At 29.7% G+C, this 15037-nt stretch overlaps 1 protein-coding gene across 3 annotated transcripts in view; it reads right to left on the reverse strand.

Annotated features, from left to right (window-relative positions):
* Nucleotides 1–15037, reverse strand: part of LOC136969364 (DCC-interacting protein 13-alpha-like) — a 58784-nt gene that overhangs the window by 32162 nt on the left and 11585 nt on the right. For all 3 annotated transcript variants that reach the window (XM_067263497.1, XM_067263499.1, XM_067263496.1), the window contains 6 exons: nucleotides 12898–12996; nucleotides 7521–7580; nucleotides 6909–6983; nucleotides 6738–6825; nucleotides 5533–5574; nucleotides 2378–2490 (listed from right to left, as the gene is read on the reverse strand). In XM_067263497.1, coding sequence (XP_067119598.1) covers nucleotides 2378–2490; nucleotides 5533–5574; nucleotides 6738–6825; nucleotides 6909–6983; nucleotides 7521–7580; nucleotides 12898–12996 — 477 coding nt within the window. The remainder of the gene's footprint in view (nucleotides 1–2377; nucleotides 2491–5532; nucleotides 5575–6737; nucleotides 6826–6908; nucleotides 6984–7520; nucleotides 7581–12897; nucleotides 12997–15037) is intronic.

Here is a 15037-nt window from a genome sequence, read left to right on the forward strand (position 1 = left end):
AATAATATTTACAATATTTTTGAACTTCTTGACAAAATTTTATGAATATATGATCATTTTCTGAAATTTTGGATTTCAACATTTTAAAAATTGTTAGAAAATTTGATTGTTACATTTCTGGTGATTTAATTATTTACAATAGTCCACATCTTCCATTTTAACAGTATGTAATTTTCCTTTTAATGAAATTAAACAGAAAGCTTAAATTTATTAATAATGATATTTAGTTAGCACAAACTTTCCAAATATAAACTTTATCATTAATTAATTCCAAAAGCTCACTAGATTATATTGGGCTGTATTAATATAAATAACTTCAACTAGATGTAAATACCAATGAACCAGCAAAAATAAAAGAAATAAAATAAAAACAAATGTTTTCTTCTGTTTTAAATGGTCATCCCCAGGTTCAAAACACACACACAAACAAATGTGTTAAAAAAAAAAAAAAAAAATATACAGCTTTTAAATTTCTGTTCTATGTCATGAAATACATGCATGTATAATTCAGGATTTAACATCATGCTTCAAACCAGATAATACATTAAGTAATCATTTAAAGAAAGAGAATTTTACAAAATATAAAATACACAACCCAATTCAAGACTTATGGAAGGTCATAGAACATCTTCCACATGGTTGCATGACAGCTAAGGTACAGTCAGTACAGAAAGTGCCGGTGTATCCTTATAATTGACACACCCCTTTATTATTAATATTCAAAGCCTTTAAAAGGGTTAAAGGCTTTGAATATTTCTAATTGATCCAGATGGTTCAGGTTACCCGGGTCATCACAATGGTGTAAAATAAATGGGTGTTATCAAATTTAACTTGAATGTTATTATCATCGGTAAATGTAGCTAGTGAGGTTGTGGAGAAACCCTTCTGAATAGTATATTAATACTCCTTAACTCTCATTTTCAGGCATCAAGCAGTGGCTCCAATATATTCACACAAAGTTCACTCTGTGATCATGTAGAGAGTGTGGCATGACAGCCATTTATTCATGTATAGTTTTTAAGTTATTTTCATTTTCTATCACTTCCCTTTCCTAGCCTATCAATTTCCCTTTTGTTCTTGATTTTTCTTTGTTTCCTGAGTTTGAGAACTTTCCACTTTTGCCCTACTTCCATGGGAGAGTGTTAGACAATAGAGTGGTGAAGGCCCTGAACATTAGTGTAGTCAGCACTTTTTGGTCAAGTTTCCAAGGAAGTTTCCATCCTGTCAGATGTGCAGAGGATAAGCTCCGGGCTTTGAGTGGCATCAGAAGCAACGAAACAATCGCTAAGATACAGTCAGTGCAGAAAGTGCCGATGAATCCTGAGTCGAAATGGGAAATCTTGTTCAGAAGACCAAAAGAAAAGTGAACTAGTGACAACTAAGAAAGAAAATACATATACCAGTGAAATTCGGGAGAATTGCAAAGTTCGGGAGATTTCCAAATTGTATATTTGGACTGTTTCATCGTGATACGTGAAGCAACAGATACTCCTTTTCTAAGACTTCTTTCTTCGTAAATCTATCTCTCCCTATCTAACATCTCTTCCCACTTTTAGCATTAATTAGAGTAAAAAAACACAGGTTGTAAGGTAGTTTTAAGCACATCTGATCTTCGTGTATACTTTTGTGATTTATAACCCCAGTGGGAATCCCAAAAAGTTAAAAAGATCCTTTTGTGTAATGATCTTGATTGTACTATACTATTGTATAAAAGTATTCACTAACAATGCACCAGAGTTGGAACTGGTTATTGGTGTTGCAACAGCTACAACATCAACACCACATAGCTATATGTCTAAACATAAAACAAGTTAGTTCAGTATTGTATAAATATATCCAAATAATGGAAATTGTAATAATAGTTGTAATTTTACCATAATAATCACTGTAATAATTGTATTTATACCAATTTGTAGAACTGTAACACCTGATGAGGGGTGCAAGTTACACAAAAAAATCTTGCACCCGAAATGCATAGTGAATAAAGAATAACAAAGATAACAATCAGAAGTTTTTGTCTTTGATGAAATGCGGTCCAGACAAAAAACATAGGTTAACGACTTCAGATTTAACCTATGAAGTCTCATCAATTTTTTTGAAGAAATATTTAAAGAACTGATTTTTAAAGCAATATAATGAAAACCACACCATTGATATAATACATATCTATTCTTATAGTAAAAAAGAATGTTGTTTAAACAACAACTCCATTTTTTATGAGAAATCAGTTTAGAATTTATATTCATGTAAATTTTTAACAAACATTATAAATGATTTAAAGTTTTATATTCATAATTATTTTTTAATCAGTTCCTAATTATCTTTAAAGTAAAAAAAAACTTGAAAATTGATTAAATTTTATTTAAAAGATAAATACCTTATGAAATTTTTTACTAGTTGTATAAACATCATCTCGTGTATCTTGTCTTTGCTTTTCATTATCTCTTCTCTGTGGTACTTTGCAAAACTTACCAACTGCTTGCTTTAATTCTGAATAATACAAATACAGAAAACTAATCATTCAAGAACCTTAATTATAGTAGAAATACAATATTTCAAATAAAAAATACCAAAGTCACTTATCATTCTATTCAGTAATTTACTTATATACAGCATAACTTTTTAATAAACCAACAAATGCCTAAATAATTGGACTATTATATGGCTATAATTAAATAATAAATACAAATGAATTTGGTATAGAGGTAAGAATTAGGTACCATCTCTTATCTAAATTAATAATTATAATTTTTAATAATTTAATAAATAATTTAGAACATTCTGGAAGAAAATAACTGACCTGGGGAGGGGCTTGAACCTGCAGCCTCTGCTTGCCATGCAGTGCGCTACCAATTACGCCACCCGGACCCCAAGCCAGTCATTGCTTCAGACATACTTAAATTTCAATATAACCTTCCATGGTTACTAATGGTGCTAGCTGGAGATGACTCCTATGTCCACGCCAATAAGGATCTCCTCCATGGCACTCAGCCAGCTAACGCTGTCCCCAGTGAGGCGCCTAACGCTTAACTCTATACTAAATTCTTTTGTATTTATTATTTAATTATAGCCATATAATAGCCTGATTATTTAGGCGTTTGTTGGTTTATTAATACAGTAGAGTCCCGAAAACTCAGCACTTGATAACCCGGCAGTCTGGATAACTCAGCCACACTCCCACTCCTCCACCACATGTCTGGTGCCAGTGCATGCTCAGCTGTTCAGTCTACCTGCAGCCTTTGCAAGGGTTAGTCGATTTCTTAAGCCTGTTGCGTAACTCGATGTGAATGACTGAATTCATTAATTTTCATTTTCGTGTAGTAAAGGCTCTATGCCTTCATAAGTATATATTTTTCCTTTGTTTAAGGGTATTTGGGCAGTTTATTCTCTGTTGTATTCTCAAGCAAACAATACATACAAGTACAGTACAGTATTATCTGAGGAAACACTTACTTATTCTTTTTTAACCCCATTTCCAATAACCCGGCATTTTCACAAACTCAGCCACCCTTCGGTCCACATTAGGCTGAGTTTTCGGGACTCTACTGTATATCATTGGGCTTTGACATGTATTATATGTATAATACATCTCAAATATTTTTAATGATAATTTAGTTACTATATCATAATATAAAACAACTTTAAAATAAAGAAAAACAAATCCTAAACTTATCAAGAAAGTCAAAATTTTTATTGAATTAAACATTTTTTGAGACTCCTCCAGCATATCATCAAACCCAAAAATATTCAAACCAGAATATCAATATGTAACTGGTTCAAATACTGTTCTCGTCTAAAAATTATCACATCCACAGATTTCAAAAATACTAACCAATCAACAACTTTATTTTACCCAGATGCAATTTGAAAATTATAATAGTTTCCTCCTCAATGGGCTTTCTTTCAAACAAGCCAAACAAAGCACAAATACTTTTTTGATATTCTAGTAAATATACAATAAATTTAAAATTTACAATTACGCATCTAAAATTTAAAATGTTGCAATATTCCAACCAGTCTGCAACTAATCTCGCACCTGATGGACTATGTCAGGAGCAAGAAACATCGCAACTGGAAGTGCTGCCATGACGGTGCACATAAGTAAACTTTAACCATTTAATAAGAATAACTTGACATTAACATTTTCTACTGATCAGAAATAAATTAATAAAAATTCTGTTTTAACAGTAATATCAAGAATACTATGATATTCCCTTTACCAAAGTTAATTGTATTTAAAGTGAATGTTTTATTTTTTGTACATTTCATCAATAAAATTAATCTGTATCAATCTAATAATCAGACATGTGTTATATATAAAATCATATAATTACTGAAGAACTATATTGCATATTGTATGTGTGTGTATGTATATATACACACACACACAACAATATGCAATATAGTTCTTATTATTGTATATTGTATATCAGTATTCTTTATTATTGTGTGTGTATATACACACACAATAATAAAAAATACTAATAATGTATATAATTATTTTATATATAGGGTGAGTCAAGTCAAAAGTCCCTTGCACCCTTTCAATTCCATAAATACTGAAGATACATTAAGGAATTAAACCTTTTTTGGCGACCTTGAAAATCATTTTAAGGTCACATTCAATTTCCTATGTAACTATATTAACAAAATTAATATACGTGGTGTGTCTAAAAAAGTTTAATGAATGTTAGAATATCTTGAATGCAATACATGCAAAAAGTTCAAGTATCCAGGACAAGTCTAGAAGTGATTCCTAGCACAAAATAGGCATGGTTATAAGTGGACTTGTCAGTCATTTAAACATAGTTTGTGTGAGAAGTGGTGTCAAAATCAGTAAAAAAATGTCACAACATGGAAGTTATGAAACATTTGTTGGAACTCATCCAGCACATACTGCCAGAGTTCTAAACACTGGAAAGTGGCTTTTACTGCACAACAACGTGCTAACATACTGTGTGATCCTTGCAGTCACACCATGCTGTGCCAGTTCTTGGCTCAGTGTGTTGTGACTGTCTTGAAATCCCCATCTTGCACTTGTAGACTTTTTCTTGTTTAAGTGACCTGCAGAGATGTCAACAAAATGTGATCCATTATAGACCACATTATCTTATATATCATACCATTATATGAACAAAACATTAATGGATCATGTTTTGCTCACATCTCTGTGATTCAGGCCAGTGTGACAGCAGTTCTTAAGGCAGTTCCTAAACAAAACTTTTCCAACTGTTTCCAGAAGCTTTATAAATGTCAAAAGTGCATTGTATCTCATGGAGAGTAATTTCTTTAAAGTACAATAAAAGGAACTTCTATGTATCTTCTGTTTTGTTGCTTTTATTCTAACATTCACCAAACTTTTTATATACACCATATATGTTCAATTTTTTTGGAATGGAAAAAACTCAAGAGACTTCTGACTCTCCTTTATTTAAACAAAGTTCTGTTTTTTAAATTACATTACAATATATATATATATAACTATGTTATTAGTACTTGTTTATGAAATGTTTTATATTATGAAAAACTTACCATTGCATGAAGCATGAAACATTTCACCCATTGTAAATATTTCTGTAAAAATATATTTTATTAAATTATAAATTTAAAGCAAAATTATGAAAATTGAAAACAAAAATTAAAATAATAAAATGTTCATATTTTAATGAAATATTGTTAAAGAATTCATGATTTAAAGCAATTTATAAGTTGTATTATAAATATAAAATGTGATCAGAATGATGGCAGAGACAGTTAAGACCACCACTCTACAGAACCCAGGAGTGATCTAGGCAGGCAATATCAGGAAATTTTATGGGCAGTCCCAGACAGGTTGGGTTCTGTTTCTCACCACCAATTGTCCCACTTCAAGCTTGGCCAAACTCACAATGGGACTGGAAAAAGACTCTCTTAATGTCCATAGGGTAGTAAGAATAAAATTTTTTTTTAAATGACATTTAATCTGATTAAAAGATTATAAGAATGAATGTATTATAAATTTAGTTCAGAATTTTTATATTTATATAAAAATTCTAAATATTAAAAAAAAAATAAAATCATCATACAAGAGCTAATAATTCCTATCCATTAATTTTATACACTCTTCATCAAAAAAATTGATGCACTCCAAAAATAATCCAATTGCAATGAAATGTCATATTCAAATACCTTTTGAATGAATATGCAAGTGATGATAAATTAACACCCAATGAATGAATGATCTGAGCTACAGCACATTGAAAGTGTGCATCATGATGGTATATATAAAGTCTTTATTAATTAAACAAATAATTTAATAAAATCAGTTTATACATTGAAAATGTATGTATGCAAAAATGAAGCAACCCTACAATACTTATACATTCTAATTTATTACTGTTTTCTAGTTTTCAAAATATTAACTAAAAACAATCAGTAAATTCTGTCTTATTTACAGTTTTTCAATGAGCTTTACACAGAGAGAATTTAATTTAGCTACTAAAGAAAACTAATTGTAACCCTTAAGTTAGTAAATACAGTCTATCAAACAATTTAATTTTGTCTTTTTGAATATTATTCCGAACAAAATATTAATATTCAACATAAATATTTAAGATAAGATTAAACTATATATAAATTTTATTTTATAAAAGAATTATTTCTTTCAGTTTTAAAGTACAAATTATTAAATAGGTTCATTTTTTTAATAAAAAGTATTACTAATAAGTAGTATTATTAAGAGTACATAAACTGTTTGCCTGTTAAATCTGCATCAATAAATCGACTTAATGGAAACATCATGCCATCTGCCATTTGTGTTGCACACATTTGCTGCCAAGAACTTACCTAAAATTTTATTAAAAATTATATAAATCATTAAATAATTGTAATGAATATTCTAAAAAATAAAATTTTTAAAAGATACTTACTTCATCTAACATACTGGAGATCTGTCTTAAAGTAGATCTTAAAACACTGTCTGGATCTGTATCCAAAGGAAAAGACTAAAAAGCATAAAATATAGATTATTATTTTGTAAAAAAAGAGATCCTTAAATTCAACTATTACAATAATTAAATATAAATATTCAGTTCAACAAATAAGTGTGTTATATTTTCTATACACAGTAAAATCTTAATTATTTGAAATAATTAAAAAAAGGAACATGTAGCTGTATATAACATTATTGTGGAAGGGTAATAATTAATATAATATAGGCATAATAATATAAGTATAGGCAGTTACTAAATTTTGAAAGTTAGGGACTGCCTATACTTATAATAATAACTGTAATGTCAAATGAGCAACAGAGTGGCATGTAAAAGGAATAAATGAAATTTCATTTCCAGAGGGCCAAAAATGCCATTGCATGATATTCCAAAATTTACTTGTCAACTGAAAATGTACAGAAGTGAGAATTTTGGTATGTGAAAAGCAATACAGGCATAACAAAACATTGAAAAAAAGAACAAGTTGTCCAAAAGTTGAGGACCATCTGTATTTTTACATAAAATTTTAATAATACTGTATATAAACATTACCTGGTCTTCATATATTCTTAAGTGTCTGGACAAATTGTTAGTAGCATCAGCTAATTCTCTCTGAAAATATTAACATTTTTAATATTTCGAACATTCAAAAATAATTAAAAATTTTAAGACTACAATAAATTGCTGATCATTGATATTACATAGCATGTGATAGCAGATAGCATCTTTTCCATGCTATAAAAAATTAACATTTTTATGTTTAAATAGAACTACAGGGTGAGTGAAAAATCAGGGTTACTCCAAATATCTTCTGAATAAAAAAGATAACACTTTGTGAAATTTTATAGAATACTTAGATGGGTGGGAGGAAACTACTGGGCACTATGGCAATATCTGTCAGTCACATGGGACTCCAAGAATCTTCAATGGGAAGGGGTCAGGTAATGCATTGTTTTAGGCTAAATTTCCTGAGATATGCATTGAAAAAGTTAGTTTTTCAGTGTTATGAAAGCAGATGTCTTTTCAGGTAACTGATTGCGATATTTGTTGTAAAATATACATAGATCGACAAACGAAAAATGAAACAATAACTAAGAGACAGTATGGTCAAACAAAGTATTTTATTTTGTGTATATAAACAGGTTCTTTTAGATTCCAACTCCACAGTAATTTCTTACAACATGGAGTCAAACAATAATTCTGGATACAATAACAAATGTACCATTCATGACAGATATACAGAGACTGAAAACTATAACTAATACTTACATGCTAACTTAAAGCTAGGGAAAAAAATAATGGTAGAGAAAAGAGGATCCAGGAAAATAGAATACAATAAGGAGTAAGAAGAGAAATACTCGGGATTTTGCTGAACTTCACAATTTTGGGTGGGATACCATGGTGAACTTTTTCTGAAAAGTCTATTGTCATTTTCTTTGCTGAGTTTCTCCTGGCACCTTGTTACTACACTTTTTTATTGTAACCATGATAAAATTCCAATTCTCTCAGATTCTCCAGTCATTGCCATTTGCGACCTGGAACACCACATTCAACGTCTGTCCACCACAAGGTCTGGATCCAAGAATGTCTTTTCTTTTGTCTAACTGGCCCCAGGGCCTCCTTTTTTCATTGTTCTCCATGGTTCCCAGAATCGGTGATCCCACCCAAGGGAAAAGAGTCAGCAAGGAAAGTTCTAGAAGGAAGAAGAAACAAAGAACAAAGGAGATGAGTAAAACTATACCTAAATTAATATATACAACTATGGCATATAGCTACATGATAATACCACTATGAATTCATGACAGAATTATGATCCTGTTGGCAGAAGGTAGAGATTCATATAAAGTCAGAGACATTCAATTATGATATCCATCTCTGGATATCATAATTGAATGAATTAATTCATTCAATTATGATAATTAAAGAAAAAACTGAGAAAATTTATCCAAAAATTTAGGGCAACAGTTAGCATCCATAATCAACCAGAAGTGGTTGTCCTAGTGCTGTATGTGATCCTAGATTTTAATAGGGGTGATAGCCACTAACAAAAGTTGACAGAAGAGCATCAGAAGACTATCAATGAAATATGGTGTTAGTTAAACTACTGCTGTCAGGATTCTGCACAAAAATGAGTGATACCCATACAAACTTCAGCTGCAACAAAAGCTATATAAAGAATGCCCTGACAAACACCAAATTTTGTCAGTGGATCTTACAAATGTTGGACCATGATTCACAACTTGAAAGTGCAATCATATTTAGTGACAAGACAAACTTTTATGTTAATGAGGAAGGTGAATGAGCAAACCAAAGACACTCAAACTATAAAAATCTAACTGGACAGATTCATCAAAGACCCAAAATTCCAGCAAAGTAATAGTTTGGAATCTGGGGTGATAGGGTTATTAGATAATTTTTTCATTGATAAGAACTTAATAGCAGAATTGTATCTGCACATGTTGCAGGATGAAGGCTCCATGTTAAATGAAGATTGCAAGTTATTGAAGTTTTTCCAGATAGATGTTGCCCTCCTCATGATGCAGCTGTGCAAACATAGACAGTCAGTTCCTATGACATTAGCTAGGTTAAGGATCCGCTGAGTATCCATATAGGTCACTAGATCTGACATCTCGACTTATCTTGAGATCATCTGAAAGACATTGTGTATCAGTGCAAAATTCAGACACATCTTTGAAGTCAGCTTAAAGACCACGCTAATTCAAACAGACATTTAAAGCTTTCTATGGCTCTTAATGGAAAACATTTTGAATATATTATATGAAACTGACCCTTTATATTAGTGAAATGAGCTGTAATAATAAAAACATTTGTGTTAAAACATTTTGTCCTAACTTGGGAGAGTTTCATTTTAAAAATCATTACCAATACAAATTGGTTAAAGATACTGAAAAATTGACTTTCCTAATTTCACAAATTCAAGCCTAAAACAGAGTGATCTTGACTTCTGATCATCTTGCATAATAATTATTTAGAAATTTTAATTTTTTTTAGCCCTAGTTCAAGATCAAAGAAAATTTATTCAAAAATATTCTTAACTTTTATCGGTAATTATTATAAAATAAAATATGTTATTATAATTATGTTAAATATATATATTTATAAATATTAAATATTAATTAATATGTTAAAATAAAATATGTTATAATTTATTTAATGGAGGTTATAATTTGAAAATTACTTATGTGAGATCTTGAATTCCATCAGACTCAAAATTGTAATAATTTTTCCTATTATAAACATCCTCAATAGACAAATTCCTAGCCGAGAAAATATGTGTCCCTGGCCGTATAACTGTCAACTATCCATTGTTGTTAAGCTGTATACAGATCATCTTGCAACTTAAGTTTATAGTTAACGTCCGAATTCATCATATATTTTTGGTCCCGGGAACACCTATGACCGAAATCGCCATCAACCATCGATCACGTGACCAATTTTCCCAGCCTAAAAGTATAAAAGCCACTTTTCCCCCCTCCTCCAGGGAGTCTCTTATCCTCTGCTGGACCAACACCATCGCAGGTCATCACCGCTCTGGACCTTACGTTCCAGCGTCACCGCACTCATTCGTGACTTTGTAAAAGTGTGCCATTCCTGGATACTTATATACACTTCTTGGATATCTAAGTGTTAACTCGATAAGGAAACTAATAATGAGGTATGAACTGAACCTGTAAGCTCTCTCTCGAACCCTACTTAAATTAGGGAAATTAGTCAATTTTTGTAATTGTGTCCTTTGTTTACTTCCAATAAATCTTGTTTTAATGGTTAAATGGTGTCCTCTTTGACTCTAATATCCCTTTCGCCTTATCATCGACCCCATCCACTCACCCGACAAGAAGAGTCTCAACTCTCAGGACCGAAATTGTAAACTTAGCCATCTTGACAAGTGAAAGGTCAACGACCTGTTGTTGCCAGAAAGGGGAGATACAACTTCCTCCTACCTCCCTCAATCTCACACTTATATATTGAAATTTTTTAAATGTACGTTTTTTTTTTTATCACAAAATTCACTGCATATTAGATAAGAAAAAAAATAACATATTTTTTGAGATAAAAGCATATCCACATCCCATCAAATTATAGCAGATTAAAGTAATACTGTAATCTGGCTAGTATTGGTTAATGATTACTCAAATTTGGAAACAAAAGGAATACTGATTATTTTATAATTAATTAATTCCAAATATAATGTAATAGTTTAAAGTGAGATGTTAGCATATTAAATTTCATGTTAAAGTTTTATTGAAACTGATAAATTTTTAAAGACTGATATTTTCATTTATGTTAATAGCTATTATCAGAATTTAAGCACAAAAAATATTTTAGAACATTAAACAAATAATCAATTATGATAAAATTACATTAAATATAAAAACAAATATATTAGAAACTCTGAATTAAGTTGTAATGCAAAAATCAATAAAAATGCATATTAAGCAAAATAAATTAATAAAAATATATGACAAAAATATGCATTATAAAGCTTTTTTTGAATGATCAGTATACAATTTTTCTAATAACTCTGATACAAAACAGAAAAATTTCATTATAATTTCATTATCATGAAAACTTAATCTCAAAACATACTGCATTCTCTAATTAATTTTTATATTTCAAACTAAACTGTTTTGAGAAGTTATCTATCTAAAAAGCAATTAAACATGATATTCATGAACAGTTTAATATGCTAGGGCTGTCCATTAATTATATGCACAGTTTAAGGTGGAGAGGGGTCACAAAAGGTATATTGTTGTATATGGGTAGAGAGGGAGTCAAAGCATTATCTATGTAAACTTTTTTAGTGATATTAGTGGCATACAAATTTGTTCTTATAAGTTCACTTACTAGTCATTTGAATAAACTATCAGTGAAAATATTTGCAGAACTTTTTCTGCAAATATTTTCACTCAATTCCTCAATGTCAATAGGGTTCAATTTAAAGGTAACAAGTTGGAATACAGTTCAATAACAAAATAATTATATCTTCCAATACTTTTCCAGCACAAATATTCTTTTTGACAAATGTTTTTGGCTTTTTTTATGAGCCTTCCTCAGGTCTGTCAGGAATTCACCAGCTGAATGTTCTAAACTGGAATCATTCTGATTTAGATCATTCAACTGATGAATTCCTGACAGACGTGAGAAAGGCTTATAAAAAAAAAAAGCCAAAAACATTCGTCAAAAAGAATATTTGTGCTGGAAAAGTACTGGAAGGTATAGTTATTTCATTATAGTGGGGTTCATGAAGGTATAGTTATTTCATTATAGTGGGGTTCAGTTTAATATGCTAGGGCTGTCCATTAATTATATGCACAGTTTAAGGTGGAGAGGGGTCACAAAAGGTATATTGTTGTATATGGGTAGAGAGGAATTGAGTGAATTGAGTACATGTAATTAAAGACAAGGGGTCAAAAAAAGCTCAAAAAAATGCATACATAATTAATGTATTACTTGTATTTGTTGATTAAATATAATGCAAATAATAATTGTTAAAATATTGTTTTATAAAAATAACCAACATTATTTAAGCAATGTTATATTAAAAACTGTGTTATTTTACATTTTATATAGTGGATTTATCATTAATTTTTTTATTTTACTCAGATGTGAATAAACTTTGTTTTTTGAATTTATATACACAGCTGTAAGGATACATATAATGTTCAAAAAACATGGATGTATCTATAAAATACATAACTCTAATGACTGACCAAAAATTCATTCTGGGAGCTAGAAAGCATCAAGATCAAGAGATCAAGTGGAATATCACATTTACTCTATTTGATTGATTAATGAAGGAAACATTCATATTTTGGATGTGCAAGTCAATTAAATAAATCTTTTCATCCTATCTATTATTTTACAATATTATAAACTTTCTTACATAATTAAATACTATTGTTCTTACCTGGGCATTTAAAACTTGTTCACAATGATCATAAAGTGATTCAATATATTTTTTAAGTGTTCGTCCATCTTGTTCAAATAATGCCACTAATGATCTAGTCTATAATAAATTATAAATTTTATTTTTAATATATTCCTTTCTATGAATACTTATGAACTTATTAATAAACTTATAAATTTAACTTTGGAATTAAAGTGGGAGAGGGGGAAACCACTAAAAAAATTTTTCAGTCTTCATAATTTTGTCATTATCACATCTTAAGAACAACAACAGTCACAGAGGAGTTAATCTTTACTTGAAAGCCTTATTTTTTTTTTATGAATTTATTACTTAGATATTATATTAAAAGATAACTTTTGAATAGGAAAATTGTCATGTTGAAAGTAACCTACAACTAAGAAATTTCATATAAATAAATTATTATAAGGAAATATTTCCTTATAATATAAGCATTGGAAATATTCAATTTAAATAGTGCATTTTTTTTCACTGCATGTGCAGCTCAAACATAGAAGTGTCATTTGAACTCTAAATTTTTCTCTAATTTAGAGTCCAAACTCTGGAACATTTAAGCCCTTGCGTAGGAAAACATTGTATCTGCAACTTTGCTGTCTTGAAAAAAATGGCAAAAAACTGATTTCCTGAATTATGCAGTATACATCATAACCAAATAAATATAAAATTATAAAGTTAGAATAATTTTACATAAAAAAAATGGTTTAGAAAGAAAAATTCGTTTTTGAGTTTTAAGGAAAATAATGTTTACAGTCATGGAGAAACATTGTATCTCTGAGTGTTACTTACATTTCTCCGTGAACAGCATGGCGGAAAATTTAAATGTAAGAAAATCTGCATTTTCTATGAATCTATTCTTATTTTTACCTTCAAAATATATATTGAGATAAACTGCCTGAAACATTTTTATATGCTTTGGTTTGAACATTTCATCAAAACTATGTTTTTTGGAAAATGAGAACATTACTGGAAAAATGCTGTATCCAACTTTAGATATTACTTATTTCATTTAAAGAATAAAAAAAGTACAGTATTTTACTTTAAACACAAACAGTAGCTTTTATTTTCTAAACTTTCTACAGTACTAAGAATTGCCAATAATGATTTCTTTCTCATACTGATATAATTCATAGTTTGTGTTATTGCCTAGGACACCAACTACAAGTTATATCATAGTTTGTTTTTCCTTGCCATATTTGTACAGCTATGATACAATTTGTAGTACATCAGTGTAAATATGAATAGATAGTCTCAGGGGCAAGAACAAAACATCACGTTGGCTTACATGAACATAACATTTATTAATAAATGAACAGAAAATATAATCATAAAAAGTTTATTCAATATCAAAAACAAAAGAATATTTTTGTTGTTTGTGATAATTGTTAAAACAATCTTCCATGTAAAGGGCTGGCTTCTCTGGACAGACTGGACAGAAATAACACATTTCTTGGCGTTTTTTAGCTTTGGTACAAATTTGACATGGCTTTGTCAAATGCTGTTTTTTTCGGTAGATGAGATACTCTGTAAATAATGCACTTGCAATATAATTTTTTTTAAACTGGTTGAATCTCTTCTCCAATCAATGCCTCAATGAATGCTTCTCCAAACTTTATAAGTTTTTTTTTTTAGAAGAAGCTGCTTTTTGAAACAGTTTGTGCGCATTACGTATAGATATATTTATAATTTGATCATAAAAATAATTATAAAACAACACACTCAAGAAAGACATAAATGTGATGCACTCAACTCTATACCTGATTTATTACTAACAAATTTAGACGCATATCTCTGACTCAGCTGTAGCGAAGCGACAAATCGAATTGTGTCTGTGCATGAATTAATTCATAGTTTGGCTTTAGAAAAGAGCTTTCTGCTACATAAGCCAACTACGAGATAATTTGTAAGATCTTTTTTTTTTTTTTAAATTCTATATGCTTTTTGATTATTACTATGTACTCTAATTAGAGTTTTTAATAATATAATATAATTAAATTAAGTTGGAGTTTTACATTGAAATCCTGAAAAGTAATGTGGCAGTCAATGTGCTAAAAACTTATCATGTTCATGAGATCTCATTTCTTCACTGCTCTTATGAGCAATAGGTGTTAAGACAGAGGTGGCA

The sequence above is a fragment of the Centruroides vittatus genome, unplaced genomic scaffold, assembly GCF_030686945.1.
Source record: "Centruroides vittatus isolate TY-2023 unplaced genomic scaffold, ASM3068694v2 contig_1777, whole genome shotgun sequence".
Classification (NCBI taxonomy): Eukaryota; Metazoa; Arthropoda; class Arachnida; order Scorpiones; family Buthidae; genus Centruroides; species Centruroides vittatus.